Here is a 21,332-nt window from a genome sequence, read left to right on the forward strand (position 1 = left end):
CTTCTCTTCCTCTCCATTTCTCTCTTTTTTGCTCCTGGCAAGTGTCGAGACACAAGAGTGGTAGGCTGTGCGATGTAAGAGCAACATTGAAGTAAGGAGCGATCTGTTGAACCTGGACTCAACTCAATTGATTTTTTATTTTTAAAAAAGGGTATGAGGGCCGAAAAAAGCTTGAATAAACCCAAAGCTTTTTTCTTTTAAATAATGCTAAGCCTTGTTTTGAAATCTTTTTAATTTATTCAGGTCGACTCATTAAAGTTGATCCAAATTATCACCTCTAAAATGGGGAAGAGGGTGTCTCTACTTTTCTTCTTTGCATTTCCTTTTCATCATTCTTGAATCAAATTTTTTTAACGGTTCATATTTAATTTTTAATAAAATTATTATTTTAATTTCATACAAAGATATATAAATAAAATATTACAGTTTATAATTATTTAGATTAAAATTTAATGGTTTAAATTTATTTATATATCTTTGTATAACATTAAAATGATAATTTTATCAAAAAATTAATTTAAACTGTTGAAATTTTAATCTAAAAATAAAGAGAATGAAATGGAGAAAAACGAAGGGAAGGGTGTGGAGGCACCCTCTTCCCCCTGAAATGACCCTCAGCCCTCGCAAATAAATTACTGCTGGGCAAATTTCTGTCAGGCTACGGGTGACAGCTTCAACAACGTTTGGTTTGGTTTAACTGCACGTTCGCTGCCCAATGTCGTTTTCGGCTTTTTGTGTCGTTTAGGCCCACCTTCAGAGTTGAGACCTTCCTCTTCTTGGAGGATGATAAAGATAATACTGTTCGACCCAATCAATCCGCGAGTCTAGACCTCCTAGTTTAGGCTGTCAATACCCTAAATACCCTCGTCTTCCTTCCTTGTTCCCCACACTAACGTCAAAACCCTCCAGGTACTGAACTCGTTTTCTTCCTCCTCCCCAAGGGGTACTCGGAATAAGTGGAACTGTCGGAGACTTTTTGTAGAAGCTCTCTGCAAAAAAAAAAAAAAAAAAATTTGCCCTCTCTATATGCTAATTTTGTTTTGTGGGTCTATTTCAATCAGCTTCAGCAGAAACCACAATGACCGACCCTTCCGAGGAGGCTGCTTATATTGAGAAGCTCTACCAATATGGCGAGCAACTCAATAATGCCAAGGATAAGTCTGCGGTTCGATGTTTATTCCCGCTCACTTGAATGCTTTTTTTAAAGGGCTTTAGTTCGCAATCCCAGAGTTTTCAATTGGGCTTAATTGTCTTGCGGGATTTTGCAGAATGTGAGTGACTATCAAGGAATTATAGATGCAGCCAAGACTAGTGTCAAGGCGAAGCAACTGGCTGCTCAGCTCATTCCCCGATTCTTCAAGTTCTTCCCTGATCTTTCAGGCCCTGCCCTCGACGCACATCTTGATTTGGTTGAGGAAGAAGAGCTTGGGGTCAGTATTTCACTTTCACAAACACATATGCTAATGTTATAGCTGTACAGCTTGCTATTTTTAGCGAAGAAACCGTTTGTAAAAGGAAATGAACCAAATTTTAATTTTCACGAGCAGCTTCCTAAGATGTTGTACGTCCATCTCATGTTGCATACCTATGTTTTAGTTCAGTGCATTCTCATTCTCTCTTTTACGAAGTATTTGAGAAATGAAATGCCTTGTGCACAAGCTTAACCTTAGCATGGTGAAAAAGGATTATGTTTGCATAGTCTTGTGTCTGTCAATTTTTTTTCCTGAGGATTATTTTTGGAAGTTTGTTTTTCCTGATATTCTTCTCCTGCTGTAAAGGTTCGGGTTCAAGCAATTAGAGGACTGCCCCTTTTCTGTAAGGATACGCCGGAAAATATAGGGAAGATAGTTGATATTCTTGTACAAATTCTTGGATCTGGTAAGTTATAGTTTCTGAAGTCTGCCATTCATATTTCATATGAACTTGAGCAATTACTATAACTATTCTGATCTTGTTTTCTTGTTTCAGAGGAATTCGTGGAGCGTGATGCTGTACACAAGGCCCTTATGTCTCTTCTGAGGCAGGATGTAAAAGGTATTTTGAGATGTTTAGGTTAAGCTGAGATATCTTTTATGAGACACTGAGAGGATTATGCGGTAGACAACGTTATAGAAAATAAAAAAGTGGCATACATGTTAATGAGCATGAGGTGGAAAGGAACATAATTTTTTTATAAGCAGGGAACGTGTCATTGTTTAGTTTTGTTAAGAACCTTCAATTCATCAGTTCCTCTTTTACATGTGGTCCAGTTTTGACCTTGTTTTCATTACATGGTTGGCTTGATGTTAAATCCAAACTATTATTAGAGTTTTGTAGCTGTGCTACAATAAATAGGAAATGACATTGTAAATGTTATTCAAGTGTCTCGTTGTATTATTGGACATTTCAACTGTTTGGTACTTGCGCACTGCCATTCAGTCTTGAGATTTTCAACCAAACTTCGATAGACTTACTACTAGTTCTAGGTGTTGCACTAGTATGATGAGTCCTGAGTTGTATGCTGTATGCCTATGGGTATCAGAAATATTTTATTCAAGCAAAGGACCCATATTTTTAAACTGATAGTAAACTGCTAAATTTTGGATAGAAAAACTTACTCCAGCATCTTGTTCTAATGTTATTCTTCATAATGTTAATCCTTGCTCTAGTGGCATAAGACTATTTATTTCTATAATATTTAATTTGCAATGATAATAACACTGGCCAGCCTAATTCTGGTTCTATGCGGGAGTATTTTCAGTGGCTGCTGCATTTTGTACTTTGGAGTTCCTTTCAACACGTTTGTTTTGTAGCAGGCTGATTTCTCCATGCATTAAGTTTGTCGTATTCTGAAAAGTTCCCATCATGTATACTCCCTCTGGACCACAATATAGTTCATCTTCTAAAAACCTTGTTTGATCCAAAATATAAGGCATTGGGTAACTTTTATAATTATTTTTCAACTATACCACTACTTCATTTATCAATTTTTTTGAAAAAAATGATGCATTAGAATTTTAATTATCATTATTAAGGCACTTATATGGGGTATTTAATGATAATAAATTTGGAAGAATGTAATTTTTTTTTAAATTAAGGTTTTAACTAACATTTTTTGTGGACTGTGAATTAGTTATCACTGTCTTATATCTTGGTCTGGTAAGAGTAATAAACTAACGAAGTGTGAAGGATTTTAGAATAATGACTCTTGAGTTTCTTATTTTATTACAAAATCATATAGGAAGCAGATGGCAACAAATCTGTCATTCAGCCCCAGACATAAAGCCACCATTAAGATAGCAAAATCTTAGGATTTAAAAAAAAAAGGAAAAAACTGTTGATGGTTTGCACTAAATGGTGCAAAATGTCATTCTTTATCCTTGTAAAATATTTATCTGAATTTTTTTAAAGCACTTGTATGCCTTAGAGATTCCATACATTTGGAATTGCTTCTTCGTTCAGGTTGAGTCTAATAATTGTTTTAATGCAGCTTCATTGACGGCTTTGTTTAAGCACATTGGGAGTGTTGAAGAGCCTAGTACAGATGATGCCATTCGTGAAAAGGTTATAAATTTTGTTAGAGATAAGGTAACAAGGGAAGTGGCTAATTCTAATGGTCCTTTTATTCTATTATGCCTTTTAACTAGAAGTGAATGATAATTATTTTCATTTTAGGTTTTCCCTGTTAAAGCAGAACTGTTGAAGCCCCAAGAGGAAATGGAAAGACATATAACCGATCTAATAAAAAAGGTATCTGTAATTCCTAGGCTCATTATTTTATGAGTGTATTTGTCTATTTAATATGTTTAATTTGGTAATTTACTAGAGAGTTTAAATTTATGGTTGAATGCTGTTGTAGAGTTTGGAAGATGTAACTGGTGCAGAATTTCGAATGTTCATGGACTTTCTAAAGAGTTTGAGTCTCTTTGGTGATCAAGCTCCACCTGAGCGCATGAAGGAATTGATTGGAATCATTGAAGGGCAAGCTGATTTAGATGCACAATTCAATGTAAGTTTTTTTGTTTTTTGTTTTTTTTTTAATGGCTGTCTGGGGAGTTTGTTCATTTAGGGATTTATGATCATTATCATCACTTTATAGGATTTAATTATTTAGATTTTTATGTTTAGTAATTTATTGTAACCTGGAGTCTAAAGATCCTACTACCATTTGGAAGTGTTTTACACTTTTACTATTATCCGGATGTTGATCAAACGGAGGACACTTTCAATTATTAGTCTATGCTCATTGTACTGAAAAGAATTTTATTTTTTTGTTCTTGTTTTGATATTGGAAGTTGTTTGCACTAGAATGTTCATCATTAAATTGGTTTTACTATTTTGATCTGTTCTGTTTAGGGATTTGATGTAAAACAATGAAGGGAGTGGGGAGGGAGAATTTGAAAAGAAAGAGGGAGAAAATAGAGGGAGCCGAGGGAGATATAGAGAGAAATTGAGGTAGAGGTAGCTGAAAAGTTCTCAAATCTTATTCAATGGCATAAAAATGAACTTGTCAATAGCCCTAGGGCTATTTATGGAGTCCTATTTCTCTAATTCTGTTTCATCTAAACTACTCAAAGTCTAAAAGATAAAGATCATCCTTATTCAGATTAAGATAACTTCTAATTGAAGACTGAATTAAATCTAAAGACATTCTAGATAATTTAATTTACATAAAATATCCTAATCCTAACATGAAACGAAGAATCCAAATGATCTCAGAATAATAATAAAATAATGCTATTCATGTTTCCATCAATGTTTCTGTTAGTCGGGAATTGACTTATTTTATTTCATAGGGTAAATGTGTATTTTTGCCCTTGAAGTTTTTTCCGAGATGCATTCAGTACTTTAAAGTATTTTGCATAGCATTTTTGCCCCTTAAGTAATTAATTTAGAGTATTTGCTACCCTGGCGTTAAATCCTCACATGCTGACTGTTAGAATTGCTGAGTTGGACTACACTTTGATTGAAAATGCTGAGTTGGACTAAACTCTCCCTTTCCCTACACTGTACAGTCAACCAGTCAAAAAACCTCATCCTGAAGTAATCTTTCTCTCTCTTTTCCTCTTCCTCTTCCTCTGCTGCTCCCCTTCCCCTCTCTGTTGCCTGAGCTCTCCTCCATTATGCCACCACCTCCAACGACATTGCCAAATCACTTTGCAATACAGGTTCAAGGAAATAGCTTTGCGGCATACATCAACAGACAGACTAAAACACCACCGCATGCTGTTGTATCCTTATCCTCGAAGATATTTGGCTTTAACCAAGCCTACTTTGTAACCTGAAACAGTTCTAACGTTAGAAATGGTTTCACAGTTCGTACATATTCAAGAAAGCAAGTGATTTGCATCCAGCCAAATTTGCAACCGAGTCAAAAAAGAAACCCAGCTCATTTTTTACAATGATTTAACTTAATTCTTTGCCATATAATACCAATAAAATCCAAAAAAGACCGAGAGAAATAGTGTAGTTTTCCTCTAAATCAAAACAACATTTTGTGTGGGTGAGTGTAGAGAAAAACTCAGATACAGCTAGATCAAGGAATGACTAGAAAAAATCTTCTCTAGAGTTATTCTCATGAAGCAATTGAGATTATTCAACAAGAAGAATAGATGCTGACTGTATGATCCTTGATTAATATCTAGAAGTGAAGGAATCATGGAAGAGACATATAAGTCACGATCAAACAAAGCTAGGAAGAAATGAAGAACTTACAGGTTAAAGACGAGGTTGAAACCGCAGCAAAATCTGAGAAGACAAATATGAAGGGAGAGAGAGAGAGAGAGAGGGAGGAAGGGAGGGAGGGTACAACAACAGCAACAGTGGGAGGCCAAAAACTGAAAAAGGAAGGGAAGAGAGGAAGCATGAATGGCTATAGTCAAAGTGAGTGAATACCCTCAACTTTCTCTAGCGAAAACCCAGTCAAAAAGTGACTGTAGACCTGTAAAGAACCTCTTGTTCTCGGAGTATTCTGTGGCCATGGGCATATCCTGCAGGGTTGCCGGGAAGGATGTCAGTGATTTTCATAGCAGCCATTCTTGTGAGGAGCAACAAAGGTGGTGTCAGGGGCTGATGAATTCATGTTGCATTTGCGAGTAGTGTCCACCTCAACAATTAAGAGCCACTTGTCACAGAAAATGCGATCCGCAAGACATTGTTTAACAGCATTGGTGAGGGTTTAACATCGGGGTAGTGCTCCGAATTAATTACTTAATGGGCGAAAATGGCATGCAAAATACTTTAGAGTATTGGGTGCTCTTCGGAGAAAACTTCAAGGGCAAAAATGCACCTTTACCTTATTTCATATGAAATGGTTTTACTACTATCAGAACTAATGTGGGGTTGATGTAGCAAAGGATGCCTTTTGTTTACTACTATGAGTTGCAACAGTACTGATGAGAATGATTTAAATTTATTCCCTGTTATTGACTTGTTCTTTTTTCCCACTTCAAATTGCACCTGTCTTTGGAAATGGGAGTATTATGCATTAACTAGGTATTTGGCACTAGGTTTCATGCTGGGGTTAATTTTTAGGATGAATATTCTGTTTGAGTGGTGGAGGATGTCAAAATGAGCATGTTGAGCAGTTGATTTATGTCTTGGAATGTTATCCACTGATGCTTAGATGAGAGTTCAAACTATGTATGTAGTTATTGTATTGTTGTGGTTTGTTATGGATTCTTTATTAGCTATTTTATTTTAATTTAATGGTAAAATGTAGGTTTCAGATGCAGATCACATTGACCGATTGATGTCATGCCTTCACATAGCACTTCCAATTGTTGTGGTAAGGGCAATTTAATGCTCTTTGTACATTCCTTGATTTGATATTTCTGAGAACAGCTCAATCTTTTTGGCATACAGAGGGGTGCACCTAGCGGCAAATTTCTCAACTACATAAACAAGTACATCATACCTGTTTTTGACCAGGTAAACCATAGATCTTTTTGTTTGGAACAATAATCAGTACTATATATAATTTCTTCTAGCTATTTTCCTTTCTTTTTTAACTTAATGAGTTTGTGATGTTTCCTTCAAAACCCTGATTTTATCTATATATATATTAAGCTACAGCTCTTTCTCTTATTATAGAAGAGAGAGGAAGGGGTAACCAAGAAAGTTCAGAGAATTAAGCGAAATAAAAATAAGACCCTAGAGACTCCTGGCTCTTGAGAGGCCAGGTGCTCCCCCAAATTCTCAAAATTCTTCTCTAGCCTTCCTAGACTACTGTTGCAATGATAAGACCCTCACCCCTCTCTGCTTCTCTATCTTTATGCACCTGCCTCACAACCCAGATGTCATCAAGTTAATTCTTCCTAGCCATTTCCCTTTCTGTATGTGCTGCATATTTCCAAGTCATATTTTCAAAGTTGTCTCTGCTGCATGATCTCTCAAAATATCTTGATAAGTGTCTCATTCCTTACATCATAGCACTCTAAATTGCACAATACAACATGTGTATCGCTTCATACATTGTGTATGGCATGATTGTATCTCTATCAAGGGAGATTCAATTGGAAACAAAATGCACACATTTATTTCATCAAACAACATGAGACTGTTTCCTGCTTTGGGAGAAATTGCAAGATTTCAAGCTATAGGGAGCATATCTGAGCAGCCAGAAACCCCTATTATTTTTGCCTTTCTTTCTTACCTTAAAAAACGATTCACATTTAAAGGCTGGGTTCTCTCTATTGAAGGCTTCTTATATCTTGTCACTCCTTTAACAGAGACGAGTTGTTTCCTTTATTTTTTGGGTCCAATTATTTTTAAGATTTGTTTAAATAGGCAGTTGATCTTAGATGTGTATCATCTTTGTAGTCAAATGATTTAATTGATTTTTATTTGAAGTGTTATGTAGTATGAACAATCACATTTAAAGAATGTTTGTGCCCCCTTAATGGAGATCCTCCTACAATATTGAAGTTGCTCTTTGATGATTTAAGCAACTGGTAGTGTAGAGATATTGACATACGCTTGACAGATCACTTCTGAGTATTGTATATGATCAATTTCTTCTTCAAGTCAGTAAGTCATTTGATTGACTTCTCCGTGCATGACAATTTCATTGTATTGACTTTTTTTTTTTTAAATAATACAATGACATAATTATCAAATGTTAAAAATGCTCCCCCCCCCCCCAAAAAAAAAAGGAACACTCCCTCTTATACTAAGCATCAAATGTTTGAAAGCTTCTTCCATTCATTATCTGTTATACTAGATTCAGTGCAAAAGTTGTCAGTCAGGTGCTTTTAGTTGTGATATAAGTACTGAATTTTTGTATGATGCCTCTTCTAGTCAGCTAATAAGATCGTGGGTTAGTTCTTAGTTGATTGAATGTAGGTTATGGATTAATGGAATCTGGGATGAAATTTTCTTACAAAAAATCTTTTAGCTGATATCCCCTCTGGCAGGCAGTTTGAGAAACTTGTTCTTACAAAAATGATCTTTCTTCTCCCTCAGCTTCCTGAAGAGAGAAAAGTAGATCTCCTGAAATCCTTAGCAGAATTCTCCCCTTTCACAACACCTCAAGATTCACGCCAAATTCTTCCTTCTATTGTTCAACTGCTGAAGGTAAATATCTTTTCTAAAGTGGCAACGTTGGTATTTCAATGTTTCCCTGATTTATATAGTGCATGAATGCCATTATATTTTGTCATCAACATACTGTGTCTGGGATTTGAGATGGCTGGCTATATTAGGCTTATTCAACCTTTATTTCTCTGTCTCATGAATGACTGCATTTTTCAATCAGTTGTCACTACTCACTAATTCTTTTCTGGAACCTTATATCTTTTCTTTTTGCCCCAACATCTTCTTTCTTTTCAAAAGAAAGTTAAGAAAGAAGCAAACTAGTTCTACCATATGGTTCTTGAGTTTCTCAGTTATGTTCTTTGACCATACTATTTGAACATTTTAAAATTCCTTTGTTCATGTAAGTTTGATGAATAATATGTTTTTTAAGTACATTGGTCCTGATGAAATTGTTTACTTTGCTCCACCTAGAAATACATGCCTTGGAAGAAGAGCGGAGAAGAAACAAATTTCACGTATGTTGAGTGTCTGTTGTACACATTTCACCATCTAGCTCATAAGGTGATTATACTGCCCTGATTGGACATTGAAGAGAGATCAGACTTTGTTGAGCAAGTCTCTTCTATATAGTGCTTTGACTGAACTTTGTGTATGTAGGTTCCTAATGCCACTAATAGTTTATGTGGTTACAAGATTGTTACTGGCCAACCTTCTGATAGGCTTGGAGAGGACTTTTCAGAAAATTATAAGGATTTTACTGAGAGGTATCATCTTTCTTTGAGAAGTTGTGTATAAATGATTCACCTTTTTTCAGTTATCTATTTTAAAATAACTTGTCAAGATGAGTTGTCGATTTTTCATTCTACTTTTTTATTGATTGTTTTCCCTTGTTTTGCTGTCATCTGTGCTTGAGCTGTGTTTGTTGTCTCCAAGTATATTGGGTGCATGTCCAAGCTACATTTGGCAAGTACCTGAGCTGAAAAATAAATTTGTTTACTTTTACTTATTTACTTGTGTATTAGAGGTTTGTTGACACATTGTGTTGGTGATGTTGGTGTCAAAAATGTGAGGTGCTTGAAATTAGGATTTTCCATACCTTATAGGGAGCTAATTTATTTGACCTGTGTATGATACATTCTTCCTTCGGTGAGATGCTAGGAGTATCTTTTGCTAATAATAGAGACCAATCTCCCTCGAATAAGGGTAGAGAGTAAACCTTTTCCGACTAGATTTGCTTCATACACAAAGGTTGGAAATTGAATCTGATAGACTCTGTTTTGCTAGAAAAACCTATAAGAGGAGATTCAGAAAAATACAAGAAAACGTTGACCTTGCTCTCCTTACTCTTAAGGAGAAAGCTAGTCAAACCTAGTATTGACTCATGGTGTTTTTAGGTTTGCTTTAGTAGAGCTTGGTGCGGGAGACTGTTCACTTTGCTTTTGGGTTATAGTAGCCGTTAGTTTTATTTGGGGGGGTAGTCATTACTTTTGGGTTTTGTTCAAGGGAGAGACTGGCTCTCAAAAACTAGAGGGCATGCTTAGATAGCATTGCATGTGTTTGGGTTCCATAGTGGTTGTTGTGAGTTCCGGCTATAACTTGGGAATAGGGTTTGTCTGAATCGGTGAAGTGTCTTTTGTAACATTGATTCAGCCTTTTGGAATTATTATTATCAAACCCCAGTATTTCCCCTGATTTGTTGGTCATTAATCTCTATTATTTCTGCATATTTATCTGTTCAGCGATAGTCTCATCATTTGGTATCAGAGTAGGTTGATTTAAGCACCTATGTGTGAAGAGAAATGGAGGAGAGGGTGCAATACGCTGACCTTGAGTTGCAAGAGTTGAAGGAGACAGTGAGGAGTCTAATTAGAGACGTGACTTCTCTCAGAGACATGATGAAGGATTTAAGCGGAACCTTGGGGCGATTATCAGACAAAAATAGGAAGGGAAGTGAGTCACTCTTACATGGTAGTGGGAAGAGCCACCAAGAAGAATCGGTAGAGACGAGTGCAGGAACGGATAAAGAACCCACCAAGTACAGAAAGCTGGAGTTATCGGTATTCAATGGGGAGGAACCTTTGGGATGGTTCTTCAGAGTAGAGAGGTATTTCCAGGTTAACTCCATGGAAGAGAGAGAAGTTGGAGGCTGCAGTAGTATGCCTCGAAGGTAGAGCCCTGAACTGGTACCAATGGGTTGACACCAGAACACCTTGCGAAGCTGGTCTGAATTCAAGATCGAAGCCCTGCGCAGATTCCATCCTTCTTAGTTGGGAGATGAGTACAAGATGTTCTTGTCAGCGAAGTAAGAGGGTTCGATCCTAGAATATGTAGAGGAGTTCGAACGTCTCTCTGCACCTTTGAAGGATGCACCTGAAGCGTGTTTGGTCGCAACATTCAGGAGGGGATTAAGAACCGAGATTAGGGCGAAGTTGAAACTCACCAATGCTTCCACATTATGCGAGGTGATGGAAATGGCCATTTGGGTTGAAGAGAGGAACCTGGAAGTCGAACAGGCCAGAGAAATTCGGGTACCCAGAACCCAAAAATTTTCGGGTGGGCCAAAAACCAACTCAACCCAAACTTACTACACACGTGCTACGCAGGTGGCTGATCCCTGGAAAAACATGGTGGTCCCTTCTTAGCAATAGATGCGACGCAGAAGACTGAAATGAAGAGTTATGAGTCAAAAACAGCAAGCTCTTCGACTGGGCATGCTTCGACCAGAGGAGGAAACACTGTGCGAAGATTGTCAGAGGCCGAAATCACGCGACGGAGGGAACTCGGACTCTACTTCAAGTGTGGAGATAAGTTCAAACCAGGACACACATGCAGAAACAAACAGCTACATGTGTTGATCATGGAAACTGAACCACCAAAGCAGCTAGAAGATGATGAGCAGGGGGACGAACTTACAGAAATCAATGAAGAGGAGGATATGACAGCAACAAAAATGGAGCTGTCAATGAACTCCATTGCTGGTCTAGGGGGAAATCACACGATGAAGGTGAAAGGAGTGATGGAGAGTGAAGAAATTGTAGTGTTGATTGGTAGTGGAGCAACCCATAACTTCATATCAGAAGGTTTCATGATCAGGAAGCAGATGCCTTATGAAGAAATCCCTACATATACGATCACAGTTGGGGATGGTTACAATCTTAAGAGGAACCAACGATGTAGGGACCTTAATCTGAAGGTACAGGGGCTCAATATTAGTCAAACATTCTACCCTTTTCCTCTAAGTGGAGTAGATGCTGTGCTAGGGGTTGAATGGCTCAAATCCTTATGAGATGTGAAGATGAATTGGGGACAGTTAACAATGGAAATAGGAAAGAAGGGTAATCGAGTATGCTTGAAAGGTGATCCTACCTTGGCTAAGACTCAAGTCTCCCTCAAATCATTAATTCGATCAATGTAGAAAAGAGAGGAGGCTTTCATGATTGAATATAATGGTCTATCACAAGGGGGAGACATGCATGAGGCCCAGTCGGTGCTTCTAGAAATTCAATCACTACTCCATAAGTTTATTGCGGTCTGCCAACCAGTTGAAGGATTACCACCACCCCGTCCTCATGATCATGCGATTGTCATCAAGCTTGGGAAACAACCCCCAAATATACAGCCCTACAGGTATCCACATGCCTAAAAAAATGAGATTGAAAACATGGTTAAGGATATGCTTAAGGCTGGAATTATACAGCCAAGTCACAGCCCTTACTCAAGCCCGGTGCTGTTGGTTAAAAAGAAGGATGGGAGTTGGAGATTTTGCGTGGATTACAGGGCTTTAAACAAGATCACAGTCCCGGATAAATTTCCCATTCCAGCCATTGATGAGTTGCTTGATGAGCTTAAAGGAGCAACGGTTTTTACAAAGTTGGATCTCAAATCAAGGTATCATCAAATTAGGATACAAACTGGAGATGAACCAAAAACAGCTTTTAGAACACATGAGGGGCACTATGAATTCAAGGTAATGCCTTTTGGACTTACCAATGCTCCCTCAACTTTTCAATCACTAATGAATGAGGTATTTCATGAATACCTATGCAAATTTGTGCTTGTATTTTTTGATGATATACTTGTTTATAGTAGTGATTTAACTACTCACCTCAAGCACTTGGAGGATGTCTTTTCTATTTTAGAAGAGAACCAACTGGTCATTAATTTGAAGAAGTGCATGTTTGCCCAACTGAAGATTGAATATCTTGGGCACATCATATCTCAAGAAGGGGTACAAGCTGATCTGTCTAAGATTGAGAGCATGATCAAATGGCCCAAACCTCAAAATGTGAAATTGTTGAGAGGTTTCTTAGGGCTGACCGGTTATTATAGAAGGTTTGTGAAAAATTATGGGAAGATAGCATGCCCACTCACTGATATGCTCAAAAAGGATGCATTCAAATGGACCAACGTGGCTGAAGAGGCATTTGAGAAGCTCAAAACAGCCATGACAACTGTTCCTGTGTTGATTTTACCTGATTTCTCTATTCCTTTTGAAAACGAAATTGATGCTTCTGGGATGGGTGTGGGGGCAGTGTTGATGCAAGGGGGCAAGCCAATAGCTTATTATAGCCAAAAGCTATCTAACAGGGCTCAACAGTGTTCCATTTATGAAAGAGAGTTGATGGCGATTGTTATGGCGGTTAAGAAGTGGTGTCACTACCTATGGGGCCACAAATGTATCATCTGCACTGATCAAAAGGCCCTTAAATTCTTGTTGGAACAGAGAATTGTTGAGGAAAATCAACAACATTGGGTATCCAAATTAATAGGGTATAAATTTGAGATAGTGTACAAGTCGGGCAAGGAAACTAGGGCTGCTGATGCGCTCTCAAGACAAGAGGAGAACCTAGAAATAAATGGGTTTTCCTTATGGCAGTATGACAAAATTGAAGATTGGGAAAAAGAGGTGATGGTGGACCCTAAATTCAAGGCTGTGATGCAGCAACTTATCACGAAGCCCAATAGTGTAGAGGGGTACAGCATTAAAAAGAGGTGCTTACACTACAAGGGGAGGTTGGTCCTGCCAAGAGGGTCTTGTAGAATTCCATTATTACTCAAAGAATTTCATGACTCACTGGTGGGAGGACATTTGGGCTACTTATGCACTTATAAAAGGCTGATTCAGGTGGTATATTGGGAGGGCATGAAGAAGGATATTCAGCAATATGTAGCTCAATGTAATACGTGTCAAAAAAATAAATATCAAGCCTTATCCCCAGCTGGGCTGTTACAACCTCTACCCATTCCTCAACAAGTATGGGAAGATATTAGCATGGATTTCATTATCGGGCTTCCTAGAGCCAAGAGGTACGATACAATCATGGTTGTGGTGGATCGTCTCACTAAATATGTTCATTTTCTAGCCCTTTCGCACCTGTTTACTGCCCAAGATGTTGCTGTCAAATTTGTGAATGAGATTGTCAAATTGCATGGTTTTCCAAAAACCGTTGTGTCTGATAGAGATAGAATTTTTATCAGTCAATTTTGGCAAGAGATCTTTAACCGGGCTGGAACTCAATTACGCCTTAGTTTCGCTTATCACTTGGAAACAGACGGCCAAACTGAGGTACTGAATAGGGGGCTGGAAATTTATTTACGTTGCTTCACAACTGAAAAACCTACCCAATGGGTTCAATGGTTATCTTGGGCTGAATATTGGTACAACACCATAAACCATAGTGCATCCGGAATGACACCTTTCAGGGCTGTATATGGGCGAGATCCACCTGTTTTCTGCAAGCTCAGTGATGAACCTTCACCAATTGAGGCTGTTAATGACCAACTTCAGGCCCGCAATCACATAATTGCCGTTTTGAAGGAAAACCTGAACTTGGCTCAACAAAAAATGAAGGAGCAAGCTGATAAGCATATAGGCGTGATGTACAGTTGGATGTGGGTGACATGGTATATGTGCGAATTAGACCTTACTAGTTGAAGTCCTCGGCTAAAAGGATCAATGAAAAGCTCAGCCCATGCTTTTATGGCCCATTTAGAGTTATCAAGAGGATTGGTCAGGTGGCCTACAAACTGGAACTCCCTCCTACAGCTAGAATCAACCCTGTCTTTCACATTTCTCAGCTTAAAAAATCAATTTCCTCTACTGCTGTGATCCCAACCATTCCGCCTGCTCTTTCTGCTGAATGGGAGTTGCAAGTTCAGCCTCAAGACATTTGTAAAGCTCACAAACTCATGAATGGCCAGCTGGAAGTTTTAGTCAAGTGGAAAGATCTGCTAGACTTTGAGAATTCATGGGAGGATGCGGCTGTTCTTGCTAAGCAATTTCCAAATTTTCCCCTTGAGGACAAGGTGAAGCTTTTAGGGGAGGGTAATGATAGACTCTATTTTGCTGAAAAAACCTATAAGAGGAGATTCAGAAAAATACAAGAAAAGGGAAAGCATCTTTCTAAGGGGCAGAATGTTGAGCTTGCTCTCCTTACTCTTAAGGAGAAAGCTAGTCAAACCTAGTATTGACTCATGGTGGTTTTAGGTCTGCTTTGGCAGAACTTGGTGTGGGAGACTGTTCACTTTGCTTTTGGGTTATAGTAGCTGTTAGTTTCATTTGGGGGGGTATTCATTACTTTTGGGTTTTGTTCAAGGGAGAGACTGGCTCTCAAAAACCAGACGGCATGCTTAGATAGCATTGCATGTGTTTGGGTTCCATAGTGGTTGTTGTGAGTTCGGGCTGTAACTTGGGAATAGGGTTTGTCTGAATCGGTGAAGTGTCTTTTGTAACATTGATTCAGCCTTTTGAAATTATTATTATCAAACCTCTGTGTTTCCCCTGATTTGTTGGTCATTAATCTCTATTATTTCTGCATATTTATCTGTTCAGTGGTAGAGTCTCATCAGAATCCCTAACCATTTGCTTAACTAACAAGAGTCTCTACCACTCATGTCATCCTAAGTTTCTTGTGTGTGATACACTTTTTATAGCATTAGCATTGTAACTGTGTCAATTTGTGGATACTTGAATTTTGAGTATCCGTTTTGCTAGGCTATGGAGTTTTGAATTAATTAACTGAACCATGATCAAGTAGTGCAGTAGCACTATAGTTATTTTTGTGAAGAAGGAAATGACCTCGAGGTTTCAGCCTGTTAGGGTTCATATGAGAATCGTTCACGACTCTAGTATCAACTTATTAGGGTTTCAGCCTAAATGAACTTTTAAGTCAGAGCCAAATCCAATGAAGCTTAAGAATGGACCACTCCTAATTTTGTCAATCTTGATATGTCAAGGAAATGGAGATCTTGTCCTTTATTTCCAATAAATAAACAAGGATTTGAGCCAAAAAGATAAGAAAAAAAAATATAAATGAAACAGAAGCCTGGGATGGGTGAAAGTGCTGAACAGTTGCAAGTGGCAACTGTGCCATTGTAATCCACTGTTGTTTACTTCTATGAGACACAGTAGCTTGTTCCATTCATTGATGGTTAGACTTGTATTTCTTGGATCTTTTTATTAAAACAAATCTGATGTGAGTTTGATAATTCTAACTTATGATATGATCAAAACATGAGTCTTGTGTAATGCACCGCAACAAAGGAATGACTGAATAGAAGAAGGGTCAGCTTCTGGGAAGCATAAGGACCTTCTTGTTTCAAAAAAGTAACTCAAAACATTATTAGGTTAGTAGTTTAACTGCTGCCTATCTCATCAATTGACTTCTCCCAAGAATTTGCGTTCTCAGTTGCAGGTTATCGCATTTCTTTACAAACTTTGGTATGCCCAATGATCTTGTTCCAAAGTATTGGGTAGTGTTTCCTCTGTCAAAAGTGTTTCCCAATGCCCATGTTAGTCTAGTGATCCAATTCTTCCCTTAATGTCAAAATAATTTTTTCACTTAGTGATACATCACTAAAACACTTGAACAAAATGATTACGATATTCCATTTATTAAGAGAAATGAACCTGGAACTTGCATTAGACTCTCAACTGTTCATGTAATCTAAGAAGTAAGATCATTTGTCTTAACCTGAAGGCCTCTCACTCACCTGATTACAACTTCTATCCCAAAAGCCTTATTAGAGGCATTAGGAAATCGGAATTGCTGAAAGGGAAGAAACTAATTTGGTGAAAATAGGCGTTCACAACCAAGGACAATTCGTATGACTGCTAACCTATGAAAGCTTTATTGCCAAAGAGTATACTTAAACCTATGACGTGGAATACTTGAGACTGCAACCCTTGTTGACCTCTTGTGGCTGTTACCATTTTTTTGTAAATTACAATTATTGACATCAAGAAAACCTTCTTGGATGGAGATGTTGATAAGGTTATATGGAGGTTCTCCCTGGCATGTGAAGAAAAAGTTTTATTTGGATTGAAACAGCTCACAAGAGCTTTGGATTGACCAGAGTTATGGTGAGCATAGGGTATAGACAAAGCCAAGGTGATCGTGCATTGTTTTGTGAAGCATTCAACATCAAGGGAGTGAGTGTTTTTGGTCTTTGTGGATGACATTTTAGCAATAGGAGATGACTTGGAATGAACGAAGAACTTAAAAGAAATTGTTAGTGTAGGAGTTTAAGATTGATGAACTAGAAAAACTGAAGTACATTCATGATATTGAAGTAGCTCACTCTCAAGCAAGAGATCTTAATGTCACACTCACATCATAAATATGTGTTAAGACTTATTGGCTGATATACACAACATGGGATTTAAGCAGTAGATTCACTGTGTCAAACTACAAACTTTGTGATTCTTCAAATGATCTGATAGTTCATCAAATTTCTTGTGTGATGTTTGTGAGGAAGTTAATTCATTTCACATAGTAGACCTGATATAGCTTGTACCATGAGTGTTGTGTGTTAATTTATGGATAACCTCAAAGAATAATATCTCCAAGCATGAGTATTTTAGAATTTGGAGGGTACATGGGAAGAATAATTCTATTTAAGAAGGGAGAGGGGCTGGCGCTTGAAGCCTAAGTAAAATGCAGGCTATGCACGATCCATAGTTGAAAGGGTATTGACCTCAAGTTACTCTACCATTCTAGGAAGCAATCTTGTAACTTGGCCAAGCATTAAATTGAAGGTTTTTGCAAGGTCCAATAATAAAGTTGAGTTTAGAGCAATGATCCTTGGGGCATGTGAACTACTATAATCTTGAAAGACCTGGAAGGCTGAAGGTTTGGTGAAGGCTTCAATGAAGCTTTATTGCCAACTAGTTCTCAATATTTCACAGTACAATGGAACATTATGTTGGAACCCTCTATCCTAATAAACTTAAAACCAACGAAAATACTGAAAATACACCACAAATGGGATTAAACAGACTAACGGAGTTGTATTGCAAGCAGAATAAGGAGCTGAAATTACAGAGTACATGAAACAACACAAAATATGATGAAACAACACAACATACACCCAGTACAGCAACACAAACCTAAGCTACACATGAACAAATGATGAAGCAAGATGAACTTCCTCCACCCCAATCTGGCATTCAAGAGGCCAGAGCTCTCCACACCATTCCAATTTTCAAAAATACTCCACACTTTCCTTCTACACGAACATATAGATTTAAAAAGCCAAAAGTAGATTGCCCCTGCCAAAACACTAGCTTTACTCCCCTACTTTGATGTGTCAGCTGGTCTTTACCCACAGGATTTTCTCTTAAACCGATAGTTCCATCTTTTCTGCTCTTTGCCATTCTTTTTATATCTCCTTTTTGTGAGTTGTCATGGTGACAGGGGTTGGGGTCTTATCACATTACCATGCTAAGCTGCCTAAGCAGTAAGCACAATGAAGGGATAGGCATGTGTTAATAATGAGAAGCTAGCTAGTGGCCTGACCCGTACATATTTTGTTCCTTCACAACCAAGTAGGATATGGGCTTTCACCTTTCAAATGGGCTGTCTAATGCCATTTTTCAGACATTAATCAGTAAACTTGGAATATACGAATTTAACTTATCAATTTCAGGGAGAGAGTGGAAAAATACTGCTTTCTTAGTCGTAATTATTGTACTTACTGTGTGGTTATTGTAATCCCTACCTTTAGGGTTCTGTTCTGTCTTTAGGAATTAGTTGTTCCTACCTACACTAAAAATTGTCTCTTATTAATGGGCCCAGGGGTAGTATTAAATATAACTTTTAGGGATTAGTTTTATTTATTTTAACTAGTTAGTCTCCTAGTTGAACTTCCCTTGATGTATTTTAACTATTTGTTTTAACTAGTTAGTCTAGGGCTGTGTAAAAGTCTTCCGGTCTTGTCTAACCCTGTTTGCCTTGAAATGGTCTGGTCCAGTCCGGTCCATATGAGCACTAGTCCATTAGTATCAAAAAGATTGAAAATACCAGACTATTTTTTCAGGTTGGACTAGATAGGAGACTAGACATTTGGACTACTTAGTCCAGTCCAGTCCTATTAGTTTATTTAATATAATTATGATTAATTTATTTTTGACATTTTTAAGTGTAATTGATACTAAAGAGATGATTGTATGAAGATTTGTTGAGTTTGTTTTTAAATTGTTGTTGTAATGTAGTGTTGTTGAAGTTTCTTGAGTGTTGTTTTTATTGAAGTTATAAATTTAAATTATTTGGATTGTAACTGAAATATTTTTTTCTTCTTGTTGAAAATTATTATGGATTTATTATGATTATAAGTGTTTTTATTATCTTAATTAAGTTTATTAGGTTGAAATAAATTATTGCCTTTCATAGAGGAAAAAGGGAGAAAAAAAAAGCTAAGTGAATATTGGACTAATAGGACCAGTCTCTTAGTCCTATGGACCAAGTTTAGTCTTATTAAACTTCGGATTATCATTGGACAAGACCGGATTACGGGTTTTCTAACCTAGTCCCTTTCATGAAAGAGATCGGGCTTCGGGTTAGGTCAAAGTCCAGTGCTGTCCTGTCTTTTGTGTAGTCCTAAGTTAGTCTACAAAGTAAGTGATAGATAGATAGATTTCCTGGTGATGGTTTTGGTTTCTTCTTTTTTTTTTTGCCCCCCAGATTGAATAATATTGAGGAGTTAACCCGGGCTACCATTAAGAAATTAACTCAGGGAATGGCTGAGCACAACAAATCTATGGCAGCTGCTAATACAGATGAAGCGAAGGAAAAAGTTGTGAGTTTTGTCCTCTGGACTTGAGAGTCTTTTCTTTGGCCTCCTTTATCTTATTGTATGTTTCTTGTTTAATATATATATATTGATTTGACGTTGCAGAAAACTCAAAAACAGAACACAACAACTGGGTTACGGACATGCAATAACATTTTGGCAATGACGAAGGTAAAATACTTGCAAAAATGCAACCTTTTCTTGACCTTGACATATTTGTGCACTCAATCCTTTGTCGCTAATTCTTTTATCCCCCCCTTCTATCCTTTTTTCTTTTTGGGTCGCTTTTTTGACTTTTTGTACAGCCATTACATGCCAAAACACCATCGTTTATTGGAGATAAGAGCATTAACCTATCTTGGAAGGAGACCACAAAAACAACCGCATCATCTGCCACAACTGCAATCGGGTATGATTTCTTTCATCTTTTGCAGTTCACAACTACGTATCAATGTCAGATTGGTTATAATATAAAATCTTTTCAGACACCATCTAAATTCAAACGTGGAGCTGTTAAGGAAGGCTTGTGAAATTTTCCTAACAAGGGCCATCACATGTCCAATAGGCTTGAAGTGTTTAAAAAGCATTTGACCTATCATATAGTGTTTTGAAATTTAATCTTAGTTAAAAGGAGTGAAGAATGAAAGAATTAAACTATTTATAATTTGGCTATAGTGGACTTTTGTGTCAAAAAGATCATTTAAACTCCAACTTTCTGTAAGTCAAGACTCATGAATAATTTTACTTTAATTATAACAAATCTTCACATATTCTGCAGAGCTAAGCGGCCTGCAACTGCTGCTAACGGAGCCAATAACATTGCATCAAAGAAGGGTCGAGGTGCTGGCGGTTTTCAAAATCAACTTGTTAATAGAGCGCTGGAAGGATTATCAGGCAGTGCAAGAGGCGGCGCAAGAGGCAGAGGGCGGGGTTGGGGAGGAAGAGGAAGGGGAAGGGGAAGGGGATATTAGTAGTTTTATTAGGATGTTAGAGTGTAGAAACATCAGCTTGTTTGCACGAGACTAGCCTAATATGGTTAGGAGCGGTTAATGTATTAAATTGTCAGAGGAAGTTTTGATTATAGAGAACCTTGGGGATTATTTATTTTCATTGTGGACCAAGTTGTATGTTGTACTTTATCCAGAGCTTGCCTACGTGAAGTGCTGATTATTGCAAATTCTCGGGGTAGATTGTCTCCCGTGCTAGGTGATGGTAGATTGTAGGCTACACCAACAAGAAGCAATTGTGGACCAGTCGTGTAATGTGCTAGTGGGTTAAACTTTTTTAAACTACGGAGAATTTGAACTTTTTACCGTTATTCATATATTACCTTACCTTCGTGTATGAGCTAGTCAGGTGGCAGTTGTGGGTTAAACTTGTGTTAATCAAAATGGAATTTATAGACTTTGGAATTATTTATGATAATACAAGCCATGATTTTTCGTGGGCTTAGTATATTTTTCAGATTAAATGACCCCCATTGGACTCCATTAGGGCCATAGGAAAGGGCAAACTGTAGCTACGGATTTATATTCCTCATCCGAAGCTTGAAAATCGCCATGAAAATGCATGAGAGTAGGAGAGGAGCAGGGAAGACTTACTCAAAGGATTTCAAGCTCCAGAAGGCCTCTAACCCCTAGGACAAATTCTAACACAGGCTGCCACCTAGTTTTCCCTTTGCCTCCCACTTCCCTCTTTATTTTTTGCCAGAAAGTGGCGTCTCGGGAGTTTTTAAACTTATGCATGTC

At 37.7% G+C, this 21,332-nt stretch overlaps 1 protein-coding gene across 1 annotated transcript; it reads left to right on the forward strand.

The window, feature by feature from the left end:
* The first annotated feature begins 750 nt into the window (after positions 1-750).
* On the forward strand, positions 751-20,894 carry LOC129305860 (apoptosis inhibitor 5-like protein API5). The gene is made up of 17 exons (XM_054946021.1): positions 751-909; positions 1,062-1,165; positions 1,269-1,430; positions 1,779-1,878; positions 1,969-2,034; positions 3,470-3,567; positions 3,655-3,729; positions 3,839-3,988; positions 6,701-6,766; positions 6,844-6,909; positions 8,443-8,553; positions 8,986-9,075; positions 9,172-9,278; positions 19,476-19,590; positions 19,690-19,755; positions 19,890-19,993; positions 20,363-20,894. The coding sequence occupies exons 2-17, from the start codon at positions 1,079-1,081 to the stop codon at positions 20,553-20,555; spliced, it is 1,656 nt and encodes a 551-aa protein (XP_054801996.1). The 5' UTR covers positions 751-909; positions 1,062-1,078; the 3' UTR covers positions 20,556-20,894.
* Positions 20,895-21,332: the final 438 nt, after the last annotated feature.

The sequence above is a fragment of the Prosopis cineraria genome, unplaced genomic scaffold (assembly GCF_029017545.1).
Source record: "Prosopis cineraria cultivar Desert tree isolate PC_DT_omini unplaced genomic scaffold, ASM2901754v1 PC3, whole genome shotgun sequence".
Taxonomy (NCBI): Eukaryota; Viridiplantae; Streptophyta; class Magnoliopsida; order Fabales; family Fabaceae; genus Prosopis; species Prosopis cineraria.